Consider the following 22,463-nt stretch of genomic DNA (forward strand, 5'->3'; position numbering starts at 1 on the left):
CTATGTCGCTGTTATTTTATAGGTTAGTACGCCTACTGCCCACTATTGTACTGTTTATTATATAGGTATACGCCTACTACCCCACTATGCACTTGTTTATTAGGTAGTACGCACTACCCACTATGTGCTGTTATTATATAGGTAGTACGCCACTGCCCATATTTATGGTATTATTGGTAGTCACACTGCCCACTATGCAAAGTTGTTTTATGTAGTGTACTCGCACTGCCCACTATGTACTGTTATTGACATAGGTTAGTACGCCCATACCCTATGTAATGTTATTATATAGGTAGTAACGCACTGCCCACTATGTGCTGGTATTATATAGTAGGTACGCCACTACCACTATGTGCTGTTAATTATATAGGTTGTACGCCACTGCCACTATGTTGCTGTTATTATATAGGTGTCCGCCACTACCCTATGTACTGTTATTATTTTATATAGGTAGTTACGCCACTACCACTATGGGCTGTTATTATATAGGTAGTACGCCACGCACTGCCCCACTAAGTGCTGTTTTTATATTAGGTAGTACGCCACTGCCCACTATGTACTGTGATCTATATAGGTAGTTAGCCACTGCCCTCTATGGCCACTGTTATTATTAGGTAGTACGCCTACTACCCACTATGGTACTGTTATTATATATAGGTAGTGACGCCACTACCCACTATGTACTGTTATTATATAGGTCTAGCCCTCTCCCCACTATGTGCTGTTATTATATATTAGGTAGTCGCCACTACACACTTGTGCTGTTATTATATAGGTAGTACGCAACTGCCCACTATGCACTGTTAATATATAAGAGTTACGCCACTACCCACTATGTGTGTATTAATAGGTAGTACGCCATGCCCACTATGCACGGTTATTATATAGGTAGTACGCCACTACCAACTATGTACCTGTTATTGATATAGGTAGTACGCCACTACCCACTATGCACTGTTATTATATAGGTAGTACGCCACTACCCACTATGTACTGTTTTATTAGGAAGTACGCCACTGCCCACTATTGCCTGTTATTAAATGGTAGTACGCCACTACCCACTATGTGCTGGATTATATAGGTAATACGCCACTGCCCACTATGGGCTGTTATTATATAGGTAGTACGCACTACCCACTATGTGTGTTATTTATATAGGTGGTACGCCACTACCCACTATGTGCTCTTTATTTTTATAGGTAGTACGCCTCTACCCACTATGTGCTGTTATTTTATAGGTAGTAGCCACGCCCACTATGTGCGTTATTTATATAGGTTGTTCGCCACTACCCATATGTGCTGTTATTATATAGGTTAGTACGCCACGGCCCACTATGCACTGTTTTATACTGGTCGTACGCCCACAGCCACTATGCACTGTATTATATAGGTAGTACGCCACTGCCCACTAGCTGTACTGGTATTATATTTATATGGTAGTACGCCACTACCCACTATGTGCTGTTATTATATTAGGTAGTTTAGTACGGCACTACCCACTATGTGCTGTTATTATATAGGTAGTACGCCACTGCCCACCTAGGCACTTGTTATTTATAGGTAGTACGCCACTGCCCACTATGCACTGTTATATATAGGTTAGTACGGCCACTACCCAACTATGGCCTGTATTATATATAGGTAGTACGCCACTACCCACTATTGCACTGTGATTATCTAGGGTAGTAACGCATACCACTATGTACTTTTATTATATAGGTAGTACGCCACTACCCACTATGTGCTGTTATTATATAGGTTAGTACGCCACTACCCACTATGTGCTGTTATTATATAGGCCTAGGTACGTTTACGCCACTGCCCCACTATGTGCTGTTTATATAGGTCTTAGTACGGCCACTACCCACTATGCTGCTGTTATTTGATAGGTAGTACGCAACTACCACTAGGTGTGTTTATTATATAGGTGGTACGCCCACTGCCCACCCCACCATGTATGTTATTATATAGGTAGTACGCCACTGCCACACTATGATTACTGATATTATATAGGTAGACGCCACCTGCCCACTATGTGCTGTTGTTATATAGGTAGTACGCACTGCCCACTATGTACTGGTTATTATATAGGTAGTAAGCACATACCCAATATGTACTGTTATTATATAGGTTAGTACGCCACTACCCACTATGGCTGTTATTATATAGGTAGTACGCCCAATACCATATGTACTGTTATTATTTTTATATAGTTAGTCCGCCACTACCTCTATGTGCTGTTATTATATAGGTTAGTAAGCACTGCCATTTGTGCTGTTTTATTTAGGTTCATGTAAGCACTTGCCCACTATGTACTGTTATTATATAGGTCGTAGCACCACTGCCCACTATGCACTGGTATTATATAGGTAGTACGCCACTAACCAACTATGTACTGTTATTATATTATAGGTCGTACGCCACTACCCACAATGTACTGTTATTATATAGGTAGTACGCCAATACCCCACTATGTGATGTTCTTATATATAGGTAGTACCGCCACTACCCACTATGTGCTGTTATTATATAGGTATAGTACGACACTGCCCACTATGCACAGTTATTATATAGGTGTACGCCATTACCCACTATGTGCTGTTATAATAAGGTAGTACGCCACTGCCCCAAACTTGCATGTTCATTATTATAGGTAGTACGGCCCACTACACCTATGTACTGTTATTAATATAGGTAGTACGCCACTACCCACTATGCACTGTTATTATATAGGTAGTACGCCAACTACCCACTATGTACTGTTATTATATAGGCAGTACGCCAATGCCCACTATGTTGCTGTTATTATATAGGTAGTACGCAACTGCCCACTTTGTAACTGTTATTATATAGGTAGTACGCCATGCCATATGCACTGGTATTATATAGGTAGTACGCCACTATCCCACTATGTACTGTTATTATATTAGGTAGTAGTACGGCCACTACCCTAAGCACTGTTTTTATTAGTTAGTACGCCACTACCCACTAGTGCTGTTATTATATAGGTTATACCGCCACTGCCCACTATGTGTTGTTATTATATAGTTAGGTACGCCACTACCACTATGTATGTTATTATATTTATATAGTTAGTACGCCACTACCCACTATGGGCTGTTATTATATAGGTAGTACGCACGCCCCACTATTGCACTGTTATTATAGAGGTAGTACGCCACTGCCACTAGCACTGAGTAGTATATAGTAGTACGTCCACTACCAATTTGTACTGTTTATTATATAAGGTTAGTGGACGCAACTACCCACTATGCACTTGTTATTATATAGGTTAGGACGCCACTTACCCACTATGTCTGTTTTATAAGAGGTAGTCGGCCACTACCCACTATGTGCTGTTATTAGACTAGGTGTACGCACTACCCACTATGTGCTCGTTATTATATAGGTAAGTACTGCCACTGCCCACCATGTACGTTATTATATAGGTAGTTCGCCACTGCCCGCTATGTATGTTATGATATAGGTAGTACGCCACTGCCCACATGTGCTGTATTTAATAGGTAGTACGCCACTGCCCACTATGTTACTGTTATTATATAGGGTAGTACGCCACTAAACCCACTATGTACTGTTTATTATATAGGCGTACGCCACTCCCACTTGTGCTGTTTTATATAGGTAGTACGCACTACCCACTATGCAAGTTGTTATTTTATAGGTAGTTACGCACTCCCACTATGTACTGTTATTTATATAGGTAATACGCCACTGCCCACTATGTGCTGCTTATTATATATGGTAGGGACGCCACTGCCCCCATGTACTGTGATTATATAGGATAGGTTAACGCACTGCCCACTATGGTGCTGTTCGTATATAGGTAGTAGCCACTACCACTATGTACTGTTATTATATAGGTAGTACGCCACTGCCCTTATGTGCTGGTATTTATAGGTAGAATGCCCACTGCCCTCTATGTGCTTGTTTAAGTTATTATATAGAGTGGTCCGCCACTACCCACTATGTACTGTTATTATATAGGTAGTACGACACTGACTCCAGTACTGTTATTATAGAGGTTAGAGTACGCCACTGCCCACTATGTGCTGTTATGTATAGGTAGTACGCCACTACCCACTATGTACTGTTTATTATATAGGTAGTCGCCACCTGCCCACTAGTGTGCTGTTATTATATAGGGTAGTACGCCACTAACCACTATGTGCTGTTATTACTATAGGTAGTTACGCCACTACCCCACTATGTACTGGTATTTATCTAGGTTAGTTCGCACTGCCCTACTATGCACTGTTATTATATAGGTAGTACGCCATACCCACTTGTACTGTTATTTATAGGTAAGTACGCCACTAACCCCTATGTGCGGTTATTATAGAGGTATAGTACGCCACTACCACTATGCAAGTTGTTATTATATAGGTAGTACGCACTACCAATGTACTGTTATGATATAGGTAGTACGCCACTGCCCACTAAGTGCTTGTATTAGATTGGTAGTACGCCACTGCCTACTATGTACTGTTATTGTATATAGGTAGTTACGCCACTACCCACTATGTACTGTATTTATATAGGAGTTCGCCCACTGCCCATATGTGCTGGTATTATATAGGTAGTACGCACACTGCCCACTATGTGCTGTTATTAATATATAGGTAGTTTACGCCACTAGCCCACTATGTACTGTTAATAAATAGGTGTATGCACTGCCCCCCACTATGTACTGTTTTTATATATAGGTAACCTAAGCTTTTGAATACGTTTACATTTGCATAGCTCTCTTATCTATATTTTCTATTTGAGATAGACTGGCTCATCACTGTGTGCGTGTAATTGTTCGACGGATTTTTACACACTTTACCCAATACAAGTACACGGTATCTTGTTAAACTTTGTCAAACTGTCATTCCAAAATTTCGATGAACGATACGGCTTATTATTGGTAATCTTTTGAAGTAAAGCTGAGATCCACTCTCCAAAACCCTCCTGACTGCTTTTGACTCGTCTTAAAGATGGGTCCGATATCAGACTGTACATCGGTGGGCCCCGTTTTCAGTTAGCTACATGAAACGCTTCGTGTTCTTTTTCTCAACATCAAAACTGAGGAGCTCAAAGGCAACCGTGGTATTTTCACAATATGCCTTCTCTCGCCAAGAGAATCATGCTCGGAATCAGTCACTGTACCCTGCCATCTGTCCGGATGGTGATTATCGATACTACGACTCACGTTTGATTCTGTTACAAACACCTGCCATGTTGCTTTCTTTTTTGTTTGCAAGGCTGCATGATTGTGATTCTTTTGAACCACGTGTGTCTTCAGCTTCTTCTGTTGGGCTTTGCAAAGCAGTTATGAAACCCAATTATCAAATTAGTCAAATGGCGAATATCCAAGGCCCCTAGTAAATTGGCTCTCTAAACAGCAATTGGTGCAAACACTCATCTTCCCAGAACCATGAAAAAACAACATGCTCCCTGATCATGATGAAGCTTCAGAAAAGCTTTCAATTCGTCAAATCACAGGAGATTGAACAACATTCAGTAAATGACGATAAATCGCAGCTGCCACAATTTACGGCTTTGATGAGATCTGCAGCTTGCTAAAACTTGGAAAATGCCACACGGTGTCAGTGGTTTAAAACGCCAAGTAATGATCAATCAGCATGCAAAATGTTTCCACCCTCCACGCTGCTCTAAGTTCATTAAAAAAATAGTACACACTGAAAGTTGAGTTTGGCTGTAGGCGGGGTGATCAAATGTAAAAATTTTTTTATCCCCAAACACTGTACAAATCCTTGTCTGGATAAGTCTTGTTTGTTCGATGAGGAATGCTTATTAGGTTCCACACTGTTGGTACTAAACGACACAAAACCCAAGGAGCGTGATTCCTACAGAAGAGCTCTTGATAACGAACTTCAATGATAGAAAAATAAAGAGCTAACAACAATATTAGGACGCGCTCTTCTTCTCAGTCTCATACTAAGTACAACACCCCATCATGAGAACAAGGATTTTTTAGAGATTCGATCCTTCTGACGAACTTCCAGACCCTTGTCAGAAAGAGATCGAAAACATAAAATCCAGTATTGTGACTCAGGAGAACAGAATTGCCTCGTCTTCCAGTGCCAACCAGCACATCATTCTGGCAGTTTCGTCCCTCACGGTTCCCTCCAAGCCAGAACATCATGTTCCAAATCCTGTTCCCCAGTTCCAACCGCCAGGAGTCGTTTTCCTCCTCCCCAAGCGAAAATGGTTCGAACATTCTAGCATTCAGGATGCTAAACATTCAATCATTTAACCTAGCGCCCATTAGCACCTCCAGATGGAAAGCTCTTACCTTGAAGACGAATTAAGAAAGGGAACAAGCATACGAACCACACCGTTCCATTAATGCCTTAACGGAGGGACATGGCTTCTAAGGTCTTTCATAGAGGATGCTCAACTTGAAATTCCGGGTTTACTCTTGTTCAGAAGTGATAGAGAAGCTAGGGTTGGTGGTGTGGAGTTTTAATTTATACACATGATGAAAACTCCCATAACTAACGACCCAGAATACGTTGCATAGATACTGTCAGCTTTGACGTGTACCAGCGAATCTCTGAAACGTCAATCATTTGTGGTACTATATGCCGCCCGAGTGTCCAGTTTCCCGGTTTTTTTTAAATCATATTTGGACTTCATTGACCAGTACATTGCCAGTGGCGATGGCGAATACCGGCTATCTCTCTTGAGACTTTAATATCCCTCATTGGCTGTCCACTAATTCTATCTTACCGGTGGTTCCTCATGTTCAAATTTCAGTGCAGCTCTCTTACTTGACTGCATGTCTGTGAATCTATGGAACTCAACATGTGCTCGGAACCCCACCCGACTCAGAATTGTATTAGATCTGTACATTCTCAAACTCAGAGGATCTAGTTTCTCACGTCTCTATTTTGGACACTCCACTATTCCCAGATCACAGTCGTGTAGAAGATTATTTTGTCATTAATCCTTGTTCTCCTATCATTCAGATCCTCTCCGGATTTCTTTGATTCTTCGTTTAGAAGCTCTAGACTTTATTAAAGCAGATGTTTTCATCGATCAGATGATTGCTCTCATTGTTGACTGGGCTCAACTCATCAACTTTGCTCACAAAGAGGATTTTCCAGAGCTATTCACTCTATTACTCTACAAATCTGCCAGGATTGCTTTTGTCCGAAGAAGATCCCTCCAAAACCCAAACTCGCTCATCTGTGCGCACCCCATCTCGAGAAAACGAAAGCTTCAAACCCAGCTAGAGGCTGCAAAAAATTATCCTCATAGCCCTCCACACAGATTATGAATCTTGAACCGGAAACTTGCTCTCTCGCTCTATGGATATCGGTGATGCCATCAACCAGGGATCTCCTGTACCGTGAACAGCAAAGCCGTAAAGCAAAGGTAAAAGAAAATCCCAAGTCTTTCTATAGTTACGCTAAGAATTTTCGAAAAAGAAAGCAACATCAGCATTGCTTTGTGGAAACTGTGCATCAAATCAAATCCAAAAGTATGGCCAACCTCTTGCAGAATCTGTTCTTGTCAGTATTCAGTGATCCTTCGAAACTCGGTCGAACCTGCGTCTTCAGTCCCCCTCAATCAAAGCTTCCTTTTACTGACGATATTGCTGAATTTCTCGTGGACGACATCAATAAGGCCATTGAAGACATCAAACCTAATGCTGCATCAGGTCCTGACGAAATTCCAGTCACCCTTTCAAGAACTGCAAGAAAGCCCTAGCAGAAAACCAATGAATCATCTGGTCCGCTCCTTAGTTTCTGGGGAGGGGGGTCCCTAGTTTCTATAAGTACACACACGTATTCTCTCCACAGAAGGATAGTCGAGCCAAAACCAGCTAACTTACCGAACCTTTATTCACTCACCTCTCGTTGTGGTTAAAGTATACGAGAGGTGATAAGAAAAAGCTGGTAAACTATTTGGAGATCAATAACCTATCTGTAGTAAAGCCAGACGGTTTAGATTTGGCCGGGAGTTGCCTTACTCAACTTCTTCACCAATTTGATGACGTTTTGGATTCTCTGAGCAACAATTTCCGATTTTGAATTCAATATACCTGGACTATTGCCAAGGCTTTCGAAAAGTCGATCACAAACTCCTACTGAGAAGCTCCAACTTCATGGAATCATCCTAAAATCATAAAGTGGGATAGATCTTTCTCTCAGACCGGAAACAAGCAGGTGTTGTGACGGTTCATCTGTCCATCCTTGCAAAATGATAATCAGCGGGTTTCCACAAAGGTATGTTTTGGGGCCGATCCTTTTCTTGATTTTTATTCAATGATATCGAACATTGTATCATGCACTCATCATAATTCGATGTTTTGACTGATGACACTAGCATAACCATTGCTATCAAATCGGAGCATGACGTTCAAGCTCCTCCAAGAAGATCTGCAAAATGTCATGACTGGTCTGAATGAAATAATATGGCCCTTCACGATAAGACAAATATTTGAGTATTGTGTCTAAGTTCAAACACAATATGTGCTATCTGAACTTCCATTTGTGGTTGAAACCACTAATCAATACTCAGTTTCAAAGACCACTATACTTGGCCAATACATCAGCTCAGGGGATTTAGGCGGTCATAGTGTCAAGTGGTTCTCTCTTGGTCCCCTTACATACGAGCCATTGCAGATAAAGCTCGCCAAAAAAGCATCATGGGATCCAGTGTATGTCACACACGTATTCATCCATTCATGCTGTACGCTATATAAATCAATGGTTCGAAGACTGATTGAATATTGCTGTCACTTATGCATCCCTCCAAAAATCAGCGATATCCCATGGAAACTGGAGAGTGTACAGCGGAAAGCAGTCACCGCCAGGGAATATCAGGATTGCGCGTCTCCCACTACTGGGATCGCCTGGTCCTATCTAGCTCTGATGTCTCTTCGACGAAGGCGGGAGCGATTCATCATTCTCCATATGTGGAAATCCTCCACGAATGACCAGCAATGATTGAAACGTGCTATGTGTTTCACGCCAAGGCTTGGAAACCTTGCAGTAATTCCATCAAAAACGTAGAACCAGTTCAAAGCAATCCTCACCTTGTTTGACAACTATTTGCCAGTTCAGGGACCTAAAGTGTGGAATGCAATCCCCTACCATCTGAATGTCATTCAAGATCTAGAAAGCACTTTCAAAGCTAAGCTCACAAAGTTATGTGGTCTCTCCTGATAAGCCGCCGATAGGGGATATACTCCTCAATACGAACTCTCTGCTTGCTGGCCGCAACGAGCGAGACTCTACTTCGCTATGGGGTGGTCAGAAGAATGCTGATGGCCCCGTCAAGTCTTGACGAAACTCAACATTAGGGCACATAGGGTCACATAGGTAGGGAGTATGCCACTGCCACTATGTACGTTATTATATAGGTAGTATGCCACTACCCACTATGTTGCTGTTATTCTATAGGTAGTACGCCACTACCCACTATGTACTGTTATTATTTAGGTAGTACGTCACTACCCCTATGTGCTGTTATTTTATAGGAGTACGCCATGCCACTGGTGCTGTGATTATATAGGTAGTATGCCACTACCCACTATGTGCTATTATTATTTAGGTAGTACGCATACCACTAAGTTGCTGTTATTATATAGGTTGTACGCACTGCCCACTTTGTACTGTGTTGATAGGTAGTACGCACTACCCCCCACTATGTGCTGTTATTATATAGGTTTAGTACGCCACTGCCCACTATGTGTGTTTATTATATAGGTAGTACGCCACTACCCACTATGCGTGTTATTATATCGGTAGTACGCCACTTGGGCCCCTATTGTACTGTTATATTTATTCGGTAGTATCGCCATGCCACTATGTGCTGTTATTATATAGGGAGTATCGCCACTGCCCACTTGTGTGTTATTATATAGGTTATAGTACGCCACTGCCCACTATGTGAGTGTTATTATATAGGTAGTTACCGCCACTAACCACTATGTGCTGTTATTATTATAGGTAGTACGCATACCCACTGTGTGCTGTTATTATATAGGTCAGTTCGCCACTACCCACTATGCACTTGTTATTTATATAGGTAGGTACGCCACCTGCCCACTAGGTGCCTGATATTATTTAGGTAGTACGCCACTGCCCACTAGTTCTGTTTTTTAATAGGTAAGTACGCCACTGCCCACTATGTACTGTTATTATAGAGGTCGTACGCCACTGCCCACTATTGTGCTGTTATTTAGATAGGTAGTACGCACCGCCCACTATGTGTGGTTAATATTTTATAGGTAGTACCGCCATGCCCTTACTATGGGCTGTTATTATTTAGGTAGTACGCCACTACCCACTATGCACTGTTATTATATAGGGTAGTTACGCATGCCCACTATGTGTGCTGTTATTTATAGGTTTGTACGCCACTGCCCACAATGGGCTGTTATTATATAGGTAGTGCGCCACTTGCCCACTATGTACTGTTATTATATAGGGTAGTACCGCCACTGCCCACTCATGTGCTGTTTCTATATAGGTAGACGCCATACCCACTATGTGCTGTGATTATATATAGGTAGATACGCCCACTGCCTCACTAGGGCTGTTATTATATAGGTAGTTACGCCACACTTACCACTATGTGTGTTATTATATATAGGTTAAGTTACGCCACTACCCACTTATGTGCTGTTATTATATAAGGTAGTACCGCCATGCCACTATGTGACTGTTATTATATAAAGTAGTACGCACCTGCCCACTTATGTAGTGTTATTATATAGGTAGTACGCCCACTGCCCATGTGCTGTGTATTAGATCTAGGTAGTAACGCCCTTTTTTTTTATAAAACCCCCCAACTTAATGCACTGTTATTATTATAGGTAGTACGCCATCTTGCCCACTATGTGCTGTTATTATATAGGTAAATACGCCACTATGCACTGTGATTATATAGGTTATTACGCCTCTATGCACTGCGCTTGCTCGCTAAGGTTTTGATAAGTTTATTAAGGTAACCCAATAAATTTACTAGCACAGTAAAACTCGATGGATCTGGTTGTAAATAGACAACTTTCTGAACAAAAAATACAGTTTGAGTCTCCAAGTGCTAACTATAGATGGTAAAAGCACTGTAACCGTATTAAACTGGTTACATTCCACATAAAACAACTGGCGGTAAGTTGCAGGATCCCATCATGAAAACACCATGCCGTACTTTCGGTTAAAACTGGGATATTTTTGCGTATTTGCCTAAAATACAGGACTAAATAGTTCCAATATGCTGAAGATGTGCAGGTACAGTTAGTATGTTTTACAAGAAATATCACACCCAGTCATTAATAGAATGAGAAGTTAAACATGATGGAAGTCAGTTTGATAACCACACTACAGAACACTTTGTGAGAGTGTAACGTTTGTCAGGCTCCGTCTTCTTGTGCTGTTACGTGTAGTGCTGTGTAGTGTCATACTTCAGGAACTGGACATTGTTATTGTGGTCAGACTCTACTAAGAAAAAATATATGTTCTGACTGTGGATGCTAAGTTCCAGCGTATATTATAATCTGTATCAAGGGTTGAGGTCAAGAATTTTCTGCAGACTTTTGAAATCCGATCTAAATTCTAAGGTGCTAGTTTTTTCTTAATATAGTTATATTAGATCAAACACCTTAGTTGGTTTTAGCAGCAGAACACTTAAGCTCATAAACACACGTGTACTGAAGGCCGTGCAAATTGGAAGCAGTTACCAGCAGATCACACAGACAGTAACCAGCAGTCACACAGCAGGTTCCCAGCATCACACAGCAGTTACCAGCCAGTCACACAGCTTGTAACAGCCAGTAGTCACCCTTAAAAGCAGTTACAGGCAGTCACACTGCTGTAACCAGCAGTCACCTGCAGTTACCAGCAGTAACCCAGCAGTCACACAGCAGTAACACAGCTGTTGTGAACTAAGATGAGCCTTTAACACCTCGTACAACAACCACCCCCTCTCTCTCTCTCTCGTTGTCCAGGCTAACCACCCTAACTATAGTGGTAATTTTCTGGTAATCAGCTAATGGGACACGGATTTATACCTGGAACCCTGCAGTCGGAAACTAAATGATGTCCAGATCATTGGGGTACTCCGGATGACGTTTTTAGAGAAGTTACAACTTCTTAAATGCACCACAGTGCTGAATTTATGCATGGCTCGGTTTTTGCAGTAAAAGGTTACAGTTTGCTCTGTAATCCAGCTCTAAATCTCATGAGGCTTTCCACCGGTCCTGGATCAGGAGCAGCGTAGTATGCTGATAGATTGCGTAAATTTAAACGGGAAAGTACCCTTGCGTCACTTTAGTTTATCACTTACTGCTGTAAACTGATCAGTTGCGGAAATTTAGGCTCTGGGGAATATATACGAACATACTTTATTAATTGTACTATTTATATTCCCCAAAGTACCTCTTTATTTAACACGTGCTATTCCTCAGAGTTCCAGTTCGCATATGGTCAGACTCAGATGGCGGATCACATCAAGACGCTCTTTGACTGTGATCTTCCCACGACAAAGGAAATGAAACTTTCGTCAAATGTTGGAGGAAGGCAGCTGCAGGGTCCCGGCATCAGATTCCTCGTTATAGGTTATTAACATTTTCAACGTACCTAAGTTCCTTCTAATTAAAATAATATTTTCGTATTGCATTTATATAAGCCAGTACCGAGGCCTCTATGGTTGCCATTTATCCCAAACTGACCAAAAATACCACTTATGAATATATGATTATTATTTGAGGTGTTCAATCCTCGTCACTGTTAAAAAGTAAAAATTTACTGACCGCAATGTACTCTTGATCCGTAAAATACCTGCTATCCTGTAAATTTGTGTTACTGTCAATTTAGAGATAATATTATGTCTAGCAGGCGTCCAATCTGATAACATGACGTCTGATGATATCCAGACCAAAACAGTTACACTGAAATTATGGCAGGTGTCGGAAAAACTTACGTAGGTAAATGGTTAAACGGGGGCGCCGAGGTACGGTTTGAACTACAATGTGTTTGGCTCAACCGTTTGTAGGCCAGTCCTGTGGGAAGACCCGGGTCAGAGGAACTTCTTTCGAGCAGACCTTTTACTGGAGCGAGGTGATTTTTGTTTTACAACGGACTTGCTTTACCCATAATAGTAAAGTACAGTTAGATTGATATGTATACGTCACTCTTATTAACCGTTTAATTTAACCTTTTAATGGGATTGCATGCTTAATCAGTGTATGTTAATAAAATATGTGTAAACATGTAGATGTAACCATGGTAACCAAGTTATAGAACGCAGTATTATCTGGCGTCACCCTATTTTCTTGAGTTTCAGGTGCAGTATGACGGACATCACCAAGCTGCTCGATGATATGGCACAAGCTGAGGAATCGAGAACTAAATTAAATTCGTTTGATAATAAGGTAACTAGGATTCTAAACATAATTAACATTTAGATAGTTCTATTGACACGGTCGCGGATGTTTTACTGCTCGCTTGGTAATATATAAAGGGCATTTCATGAAAACATGAACAAGGAGGGGAAAAAATAAATTTCACTTATGGAAAACTACTTTATTGGAGTCTGAATGAAAAAGAGAAGACCAATTAAACTGTAAGACACAAAAAAACCGCTTATAAATTCTCCACTTCGTTTCTGTGTTATCGCGTTTTCAAAATACCCTAAATTGTCATGTTTTACAGGCCAAAATACTCCTATATAAAAGCTGTTTACTAAAAGAGATTGTTGTATTTAATATTCATTAATTCTTGATCTGTAAGGTGAATACCACTTCACTGGGAAGCTGTATGCAAAAATTTGGGACTCCGTAATTTAAAACAGATTCGGATCGGAGCAAGTGCTATTCTACTTTCTCCTGTTTTTAGAGTAAAATTACTTGTACTAAAAAACAAAAAAAGTTTTCTGCTGTGCCACCATTTCATGTTATTTCTTGTGAAATCTTGCTAAAAACAAGCTAACTCCTGATGTACAAGACATAAATGTACTTGTTTTATTTCGATCCATAGTATCAGATCATGTCAATATCAGCGTCAAGTAAAGATACATGTCAAGTACTTTACGTGTCAAGTAATTTACACATATGCTTTTATTCAGTAATGTAGTTAAAACACAACAAGTAACGATTGTCAACAGATAAAAGTTATTTTAAAAAGTGATAATAGATTGGTTTCTGGTCAGAATTTCATTAAAAGAAATCATATAAAAATGGTTAAAAAAAATGGTTTATTGTTGAATAAAATTGACTTTTCGAAAAAATACTTTAACTTTACATAAAATCCCAGTGGCCTGCTGAACACAATTTTGACTGGGAAACATTCGCTACATTAACCCACCTACCTACTCTGTATACCTGGGCTAAATGTGGGACCAATCAGAGGATCAATCAACCAATATAAGGGGGGGCCGGGGGGTCTTCATTCAAAATTCCCTCGAACAATTGACTTTTTAGTTGTTTTCTGATTAGAAGGGTGAGTGATATTCTATCAGATGCTTTTGGTCCCCCATGGAAAAATATTATTCCTAGCCGACGGAAATTATTGTCGGTCAAAGGGTCAGCACTTATGAGTATTGTATTGAGCAAGCGGATTTCATCACGTGTCGGAAAATCGGTCTAAAAAATCTATCTTCTCCTACATTTTTTGAGCATTCACCATGAAACTTTCAGGATTATGTTTAGAGAATAATTTAAAAGACGATGAGCCAGCCGAATTTTGAGATAGCCTTTAAACCTATTTTATTCGATTTTGAAAATCTTGGACTCGTTTTTTGTCGATTTTTGAGGTCCAAGATTTTCAAAAATTGAAATCGGCTAGGCAATTACAATTACACATAACGCTTCATTGACCGATCATAATTTCGTTAGGGAACAATTATTTATCCTGGGACCAAAAGCCTCTTCCCCCTAGCTATCCCTCCCCTCTAATAGTAAACAACATACAGTCCATTTTCGAGAAAATTTTGATTGTAAGCCCCCGGCCCCTTAACTGGCTTTATAGAATTAAACTGTATATCATTATTAATCAAATATTACATAGTTCATACAATTTAGCAAACGAATTATAAAGACAAAGGGGCAGCTTTAAACAGTTAAAATCAAAGGATTGTGTAACAGTGTAAACTACTTGAACAACAAGAGTAACTTACTTTACAAGGAACCAAAGGCTTCTACAGAACACAGCTATTAACAGTTACCAAAACAACCTTTCCAGTACAGGCAAGACATTTGCAGGGTGCATGGAAAAATATTTAAATGTTTACTCCTCAACAACTCTGAAAATTACAATTTTATAATATTTTCCGATCCTTCGTCACGCACCCTCGAGCAAAGCTACTGGAGAAATTATCAACTCGGCAGGTGGTAAAAAATTAACAGAAATGGAACAAAGATCATAGCATTTAATCCTAAAAAGATTTTTCCGTAGTGGGATCTTTGACTTTATAAAACTATGTGAAAAGTGGAAGATAGTCGTTAGGACTTTAGGATAGTTCTAATACATAATAACATAAATATTCAAGTCCCCCTTTTCATTGTCTATTAGTTATGTCTAGTAGCTTAAAACTATTAGAGAAAAATTTATTTGAATTACGTCAATGACTAGAGAAAACGGTTATCATAATTTATGAGAACTAAAAGGCGATGAAGCAATAACTGAATAACCTACCCAAAACGGAATTGGCATGGGAATACGACAGGAAGATAATTGACCATTCATGCATTTTACTTGTAGTTGTACAGCTTGACAGTCAAGCGAAAATATGGAATTTTACTGAATGTGTGCGTTCTAATGAGTTCTAATTTGCAAATTTTTGTGCGTTTTGATTTTCACTGTTCCTCGAGTTGGCTCTCTTTATTATGTTCTGAAACATTTTCACGCGAATCAAACATATCTTGAATGGAGATGAGATTTCAACTAACGATAAAGGAATCATATCAGTCATCATGATGGATCTGAATTTTCAGGAAACTCGGTGTAAGACATTAACCTTGTAAGTTAATTGTTGTGTTATAACTCAACAACCGTGTAATGCATCGTTACATTATGTAACCGTAGTATTAATACGGTGTTGAATAATTCAACCTGAGAGTTCCTATAGGCTGACAATTTGGCGAATTGTTCAGCTTAATTGCTATGTTTTTATCTCCAAATTTGCCGCACATAATTTTAGGCAGGTGCAGGTCGCGGGATCGCATTATTTGCAAAATATTACTCATCTATATGTTGCCTCTACTTAAGCTATAAGGCACACTGATTGCTGTGCCTAAATAAATTAACTGATACAGGTTCAATGTTCAGGTCTTTCAATAAGCACCTGGCTGTACCTCATCTTCCCATTTTCAGTTCTGTGCCCATTCCTGGTTTATGAGTTATGACAGAGTGTTCTGTTTCAGTCTGAACCTAGTTTCATATCACTCAATACCAACTAATAAATCACTAAAAGGAAGAACGCTCTTATTCTACTACACAAAGTAAGGAACATGCCAAGCCTTCTCCCTAAATCCATCAAAGAACTTTTCCCTCACGATATTCCCACCTATAATTCCACATACGAACATAACCTTTCTTGGTTCACAACTTACAACGGCCCAACATTTAGAAATACTCTTTTCTTCAAAGGACCCATGCTCTCTATTACTAAACAAAGTAAGGATATAACTATTCCAAGTTCTACCTTTTCAATTGAAATCTTTAAAAATTCAGCTAAGCGAGAACTCCTCAAGCTGCAAAGCTCAGGAGACGATGAAAATTGGCCAAATTTCTTACTTTATAGTATACCTGGGCTAAGAAAGTCTCAAAGAGAAGGGCGCTCGCAAATAGACTACAGCACCGAGTTAGTAAGCGACAACGCGTAAAGAAAGATCACTCGCAACAAATGACTATGATCTCTTATCAACAACATTGCATTTTAATTTCACTGTCATGATGCAATGCCGAATTTACATCTGCCGCGCAAAACTTTGTATCTATTATTATTAAATAGTAATTAGCATGTTTACAAATTGCGACTCCTACCAGTTTTGCAGACCGTTAGTTATCAGTTATTATATAGTACTTTTAGTACTGGCAATGCCAGTCTGGCATTTATTATAATATATTTTATTTTACATTATTATATTTTAGTGTGACTTCTATAATTTCATTTATCATGTAATTACCATTGATTAATAAATTGCGGCACATGCCAACCTCCACCGTGGGGTTTCAAAAAAAAAAACAGAAAGCACACGTACTGCTGATATATCTGAATTCCTTTTTAATCTGACAGTTATTATATAGGGGCAGTATTGTGGGAAACTCGTTCTCCAAATCCACAGAACTCTACAGTTATATAGGGGCAGTATTGTGGGAAACTCGTTCTCCAAATCCACAGAACTCTACAGTTATATAGGGGCAGTATTGTGGGAAACTCGTTCTCCAAATCCACAGAACTCTACAGTTATATAGGGGTAGTATTGTGAGAAACTCGTTCTCCAAATCCACAGAACTCTACAGTTATATAGGGGCAGTATTGTGGGAAACTCGTTCTCCAAATCCACAGAACTCTACAGTTATATAGGGGCAGTATTGTGGGAAACTCGTTCTCCAAATCCACAGAACTCTACAGTTATATAGGGGCAGTATTGTGGGAAACTCGTTCTCCAAATCCACAGAACTCTACAGTTATATAGGGGCAGTATTGTGGGAAACTCGTTCTCCAAATCCACAGAACTCTACAGTTATATAGGGGTAGTATTGTGAGAAACTCGTTCTCCAAATCCACAGAACTCTACAGTTATATAGGGGCAGTATTGTGGGAAACTCGTTCTCCAAATCCACAGAACTCTACAGTTATATAGGGGCAGTATTGTGGGAAACTCGTTCTCTAAATCCACAGAACTCTACAGTTATATAGGGGCAGTATTGTGGGAAACTCGTTCTCCTAATCCACAGAACTCTACAGTTATATAGGGGTAGTATTGTGGGAAACTCGTTCTCCAAATCCACAGAACTCTACAGTTATATAGGGGCAGTATTGTGGGAAACTCGTTCTCCAAATCCACAGAACTCTACAGTTATATAGGGGCAGTATTGTGGGAAACTCGTTCTCCAAATCCACAGAACTCTACAGTTATATAGGGGCAGTATTGTGGGAAACTCGTTCTCCAAATCCACAGAACTCTACAGTTATATAGGGGCAGTATTGTGGGAAACTCGTTCTTCAAATCCACAGAACTCTACAGTTATATAGGGGCAGTATTGTGGGAAACTCGTTCTCCAAATCCACAGAACTCTACAGTTATATAGGGGCAGTATTGTGGGAAACTCGTTCTTCAAATCCACAGAACTCTACAGTTATATAGGGGCAGTATTGTGGGAAACTCGTTCTTCAAATCCACAGAACTCTACAGTTATATAGGGGCAGTATTGTGGGAAACTCGTTCTTCAAATCCACAGAACTCTAAATTCCGCACTCCTTATAAATATAGTTTGGTTATAGGGGGGATCATGAGTATGTGACTAGTATTCTGTATTTGTAACTTGTAAGTGTATGTACTTATAAATCAAGCGTGGTTAAACAAGCTAACTAGTTTTACGGTGGTAAAATAGCAAAGTGAAAAATCGTTAGTTTCGTTGAAAGATAAAAACATTGGCATCAAAGGAAATCAAATTACATAGTATTATTCTAGTTTCTAATCTAAAACCGTGCTAGATCAAGTAGGTTGAAGCTATCAGGACGTTAAATTCGAGTTCAAAATCTAACAATAATTTTAGGAATAAAATCTAACAATCATTTTTAAAACAAAGTGGGGCCAAAAATTCTCAATAATTTAGTGTGAAATCTAACGATAGTCTAACGATAGTCTAGTTGGTTACAAATACGTTAGTTTCGGTGTCAACTCAGAAAATCTCATGCAAAAATAGGATTTCCGACTCATCATGGGAAATAGATTAACATTCAGTTTTCCGAGCTATCAGAAAATGCAGAGGTTAAAAATGATAAATATATATTAAACTGCTTATCGAGAAATAACATTTATTATTTACAAAACCCGTTATCAACATTTGCACATGCACACTTAACAAATCTAGCTCGTTTAGAATTTAGATCTGTTTGCTGTTCGCCCCAAGACAGTGTTCGTTTTTTCATACTACAGTTCTAATTTTTATGCGAAAATAATTGTTAATTACTTCACGATGTCATGAACAGTGTTCATGTAAAGCAAATTGGTTTTTACATTACACATTCAATTAACTGAAGAAGAACAACTATCCGCATCTGATATTACTCTTTTCTAAAATCTTCCAAATTATCTGTCCAAATTTATCTAGAATTGTCTAGAAAGTTGTAGAATGTTCGAGAAAGTTCTAGAAGGTCTCAGCAGTACGAGCAAGCTCCTCCAGCAGCTCCACCCCCTCCGTTAAGATCTAATCTGTCTGACTGGTAACTGGCATCCCAAAGCTCTGGGGTCTGTACAATCTGATGGAAAATGCATAACTGTTATTTCTACTGTTATTACTGCTTAAATTAGAGAATTTATTATTTCTACTGTTATTACTGTTATTAATTAGGCCGGTTATTCGTAATATGGGTCTTTCGCATATTAGGTAATCACTGAAGGGAGAGAGGGGTTTATAAATAATCACACCTGTGTAATTTTAATTAATAGCTATGAGTAAAACTGATTACAGAGGGGGAGGGGTTCCAGATAGGCCAATAATTTTTGCTAAAATTAGGCCCGATATGTTTGATAGATTAACAATAACAACTGTTAGTTTGAACCGAGATTTGTTAAATGGGTGACTGTAAAATTGATATTGGTGGTGTACAGACCTAAAACTCAGCACGATACAAAAGTCACAAAGCAAGCGATTTATTTAACTCAAGGGTCGACCGAGTCCTCGGCCTCGGCCTCGGTTTTACCGAGGAATGGCGATTTTTCCTCGGCCTCGGTCAGGAGGACAATTCCTCGGTTCGCCTCGGCCTCGGTCAAAAATAGATTCGAAATTCCTCGGCCTCGGCGAAATTTGACGATTTTACCGAGGATTTGACCGAGGATTTTTGTTGAAATTTTGGGAATTTTTCTACAGACTTACAGAGGTTAATGTAAACGAATTTGTAAAATTGAAAATAAAACGACCAATTGACCAGGACACAAAACTAAAAATATCATAGTCTAAGATTCATCGTCTGATGAAATGACAATATCTGAGCACTCTGAATCAGAATAATCTTCTGTGCACAGCTCAGAAGGGGGACAGTCCTCTTTATTTGGGGCTTCAAATTCATTTGGACAGGGGCCGAAGTCGTCCCCAAATGTTTCGATGTTCTTTTTGAGAAACAAGCACCCCTCAAAGTTTGTTGGCTTAAGGCTGAGGCGATTTAACTTCAGGATGTGCCCTGCTGTAGAAAACAATCTCTCTGGTGCTGCTGATCTCACCACGCTTCTGATAGAATATTTCAAAATTCACTGTCAATTACTCAGATCCTGCCTGGGCATTCCCACTCCTGACTCTTGGCGAAAATGCCCCTTCATAATGACTTAATGATTGTAACGTGTGTACACAGTATAGTACACAGTACAATCTGATTAGGTACAGTGCGCTTTTCCTAATAAACAATGCCCTTTTTCCCAACAATTTTTCTGCCAAAATATTCCTCAGCCTCGGCCTCGGTCAAAATTTGCACTCCTCGGCCTCGGCCTCGGTCAAAAAAAAGAAACCTCGGTTGTCCTCGGCCTCGGTCTAGTAACTAACTGTATTTTCCTCGGCCTCGGCCTCGGTCGAAAATCCTGCACTGATTAGCAATTAATTAACTGATTAGCAATTACCTTGGTGACAAGTTCCTCGAAAGCGTCCTGAACACCCTCCTCAGTTTTAGCACTGCTCTCAATGAACAACATCTTGTGAGTTCTGGCGTACCTCTCTCCCTCGTCACGCTGAACATCACGTTGCTGAACAGGGTAAAAATTTAGAACTTTTTTTTTTTAATTTAAAAAAAAAAAGTTTTGAACTTGATTGGGGATTTCGCCTGAAGTGAACTCGGCACTAACGTTGAAATTTTATTTACAAACAAATCATAAAAATATATATAGGCGTACAAAAATCACAAACATGGACTTTTGAATTTGATTGGTTTCGTTTGAACTGTAAAATGTCAAACACAAGGAAATGTATTCAAAGCTCCATTCTATCATTTCATTTCTCGCATTGTAATTTGAACAATTCTTAATAGCAACTTAGTTCTAGCGCCCCACTCATTGGGAAAGTTAGCGTTCCCGTTGCACAAACTAATTCGTCCTTTCTATCCACACTGGTTAATAAATGCTGGGGTGGACGCTAAGGTACGAACATTACCACAGTAAAGAAGGATCCAAAAGTGGCTAAAAATTGGAAAGGAGCTGACTTTGAACTATAAATTATGCGTGCATGAAACTTGAACATTATCTATATTCGTGCAGGATGCTCCTTGCTACCGTGACTTTAGAGATTAAATTTAATTAATTTAATTAATCAAAGTTAACTGAACACTTTGTGAACATGTAGTTCTGATTTAGTACCACTATAGCGAAAAACCAATTTGGAAGGCCAATTACAACACAAGTTAAACAAACCTTATCTATTTTGTTTCCGACGAGCATTCTGACGGCGTTCTGTTTGGTAACGTATGTGTCTATTTCCTGTCGCCACGTATCGAGATTGGAGAAGGTCTGTCTCACGCTCGTGTCGTACACTGAAATGTAGCATTATAAACGTCACCAACAAAGTGGAGATGTGTGGAAAATGAGGCGGTATTGATGAAGTTATGTAAGGGAGGGTCCTATAAAGACATCAATGATGTGCAAGTAATGTTGATGTGGCAGTGCCACTGGCTTTGAGTCAGACGGTTGTTCTTAAAATCGTAGTGCAAGAAAAATTGGTCGCTCCTGGAATTTTTGCTCAGATCATAGTTTGGACCTGAGCCAACAAAGTGAACAACCTGGGACTAATTACTCAAACATGTCGCAACACTGTAAACACAAGTTATTTTAGGCAGCGATCACATGACTTTCAACTACAACGCGCGCGCGGGATGTGAATACTTTGAATGTGAGCGCTTGAGAACTGCATGCGCTCATTGCATCGCGCGCTACAAACATGCAAGCTAAATTCATTAAGATTGCGACCGTAATTTGTGTCATTGATGATTTCATTTTCGAGTACGTAATACGCAATACAATTCCAGATAAATATTGAGGATACAAGGGTATCGAATGCCATCGAAATACTCACCACACGATCATCCGATATCAGTCGAGAAAAATAAATTGAAAAATGAATAAATCAGCTCATTTAATACTTAATAACACGATTCTCCTCCCAGCAAGTATATAGGTTTATTATCTCATAAATTACCTAAAATAACTCCGTGGGCTCCTCTGTAATAACTTGGTGTCAATGTTCTGAATTTCTCTTGACCTGCTGTATCCTGAGAGT

At 39.6% G+C, this 22,463-nt stretch overlaps 2 protein-coding genes across 4 annotated transcripts in view; one reads left to right on the top strand and one right to left on the bottom strand.

The window, feature by feature from the left end:
• The window catches only part of LOC134824726 (disks large 1 tumor suppressor protein-like), a 107,152-nt gene extending 94,549 nt beyond the window's left edge, over positions 1-12,603 (top strand). Inside the window, exon 9 of the mRNA XM_063836702.1 lies at positions 12,446-12,603. Within this exon, the coding sequence (XP_063692772.1) occupies positions 12,446-12,603 (158 nt within the window). The remainder of the gene's footprint in view (positions 1-12,445) is intronic.
• LOC134825483 (ras-related protein Rab-18-like) overlaps positions 1-22,463 on the bottom strand; it is a 58,035-nt gene that overhangs the window by 15,703 nt on the left and 19,869 nt on the right. For 2 of the 3 annotated variants that reach the window (XM_063837699.1, XM_063837698.1), the window contains 4 exons: positions 22,383-22,455; positions 21,602-21,720; positions 20,819-20,941; positions 18,616-19,467 (listed from right to left, as the gene is read on the bottom strand). In XM_063837699.1, coding sequence (XP_063693769.1) covers positions 19,366-19,467; positions 20,819-20,941; positions 21,602-21,720; positions 22,383-22,455 — 417 coding nt within the window. In that variant the 3' untranslated portion in view covers positions 18,616-19,365. Of the gene's footprint in view, positions 1-18,615; positions 19,468-20,818; positions 20,942-21,601; positions 21,721-22,382; positions 22,456-22,463 lie in introns of those variants that run through there. The other variant, XR_010161548.1, reaches the window with a different exon arrangement.

Source organism: Bolinopsis microptera, chromosome 13, assembly GCF_026151205.1.
Source record: "Bolinopsis microptera isolate Bmic1 chromosome 13, MBARI_Bmic_1.0, whole genome shotgun sequence".
Lineage (NCBI taxonomy): Eukaryota > Metazoa > Ctenophora > Tentaculata > Lobata > Bolinopsidae > Bolinopsis > Bolinopsis microptera.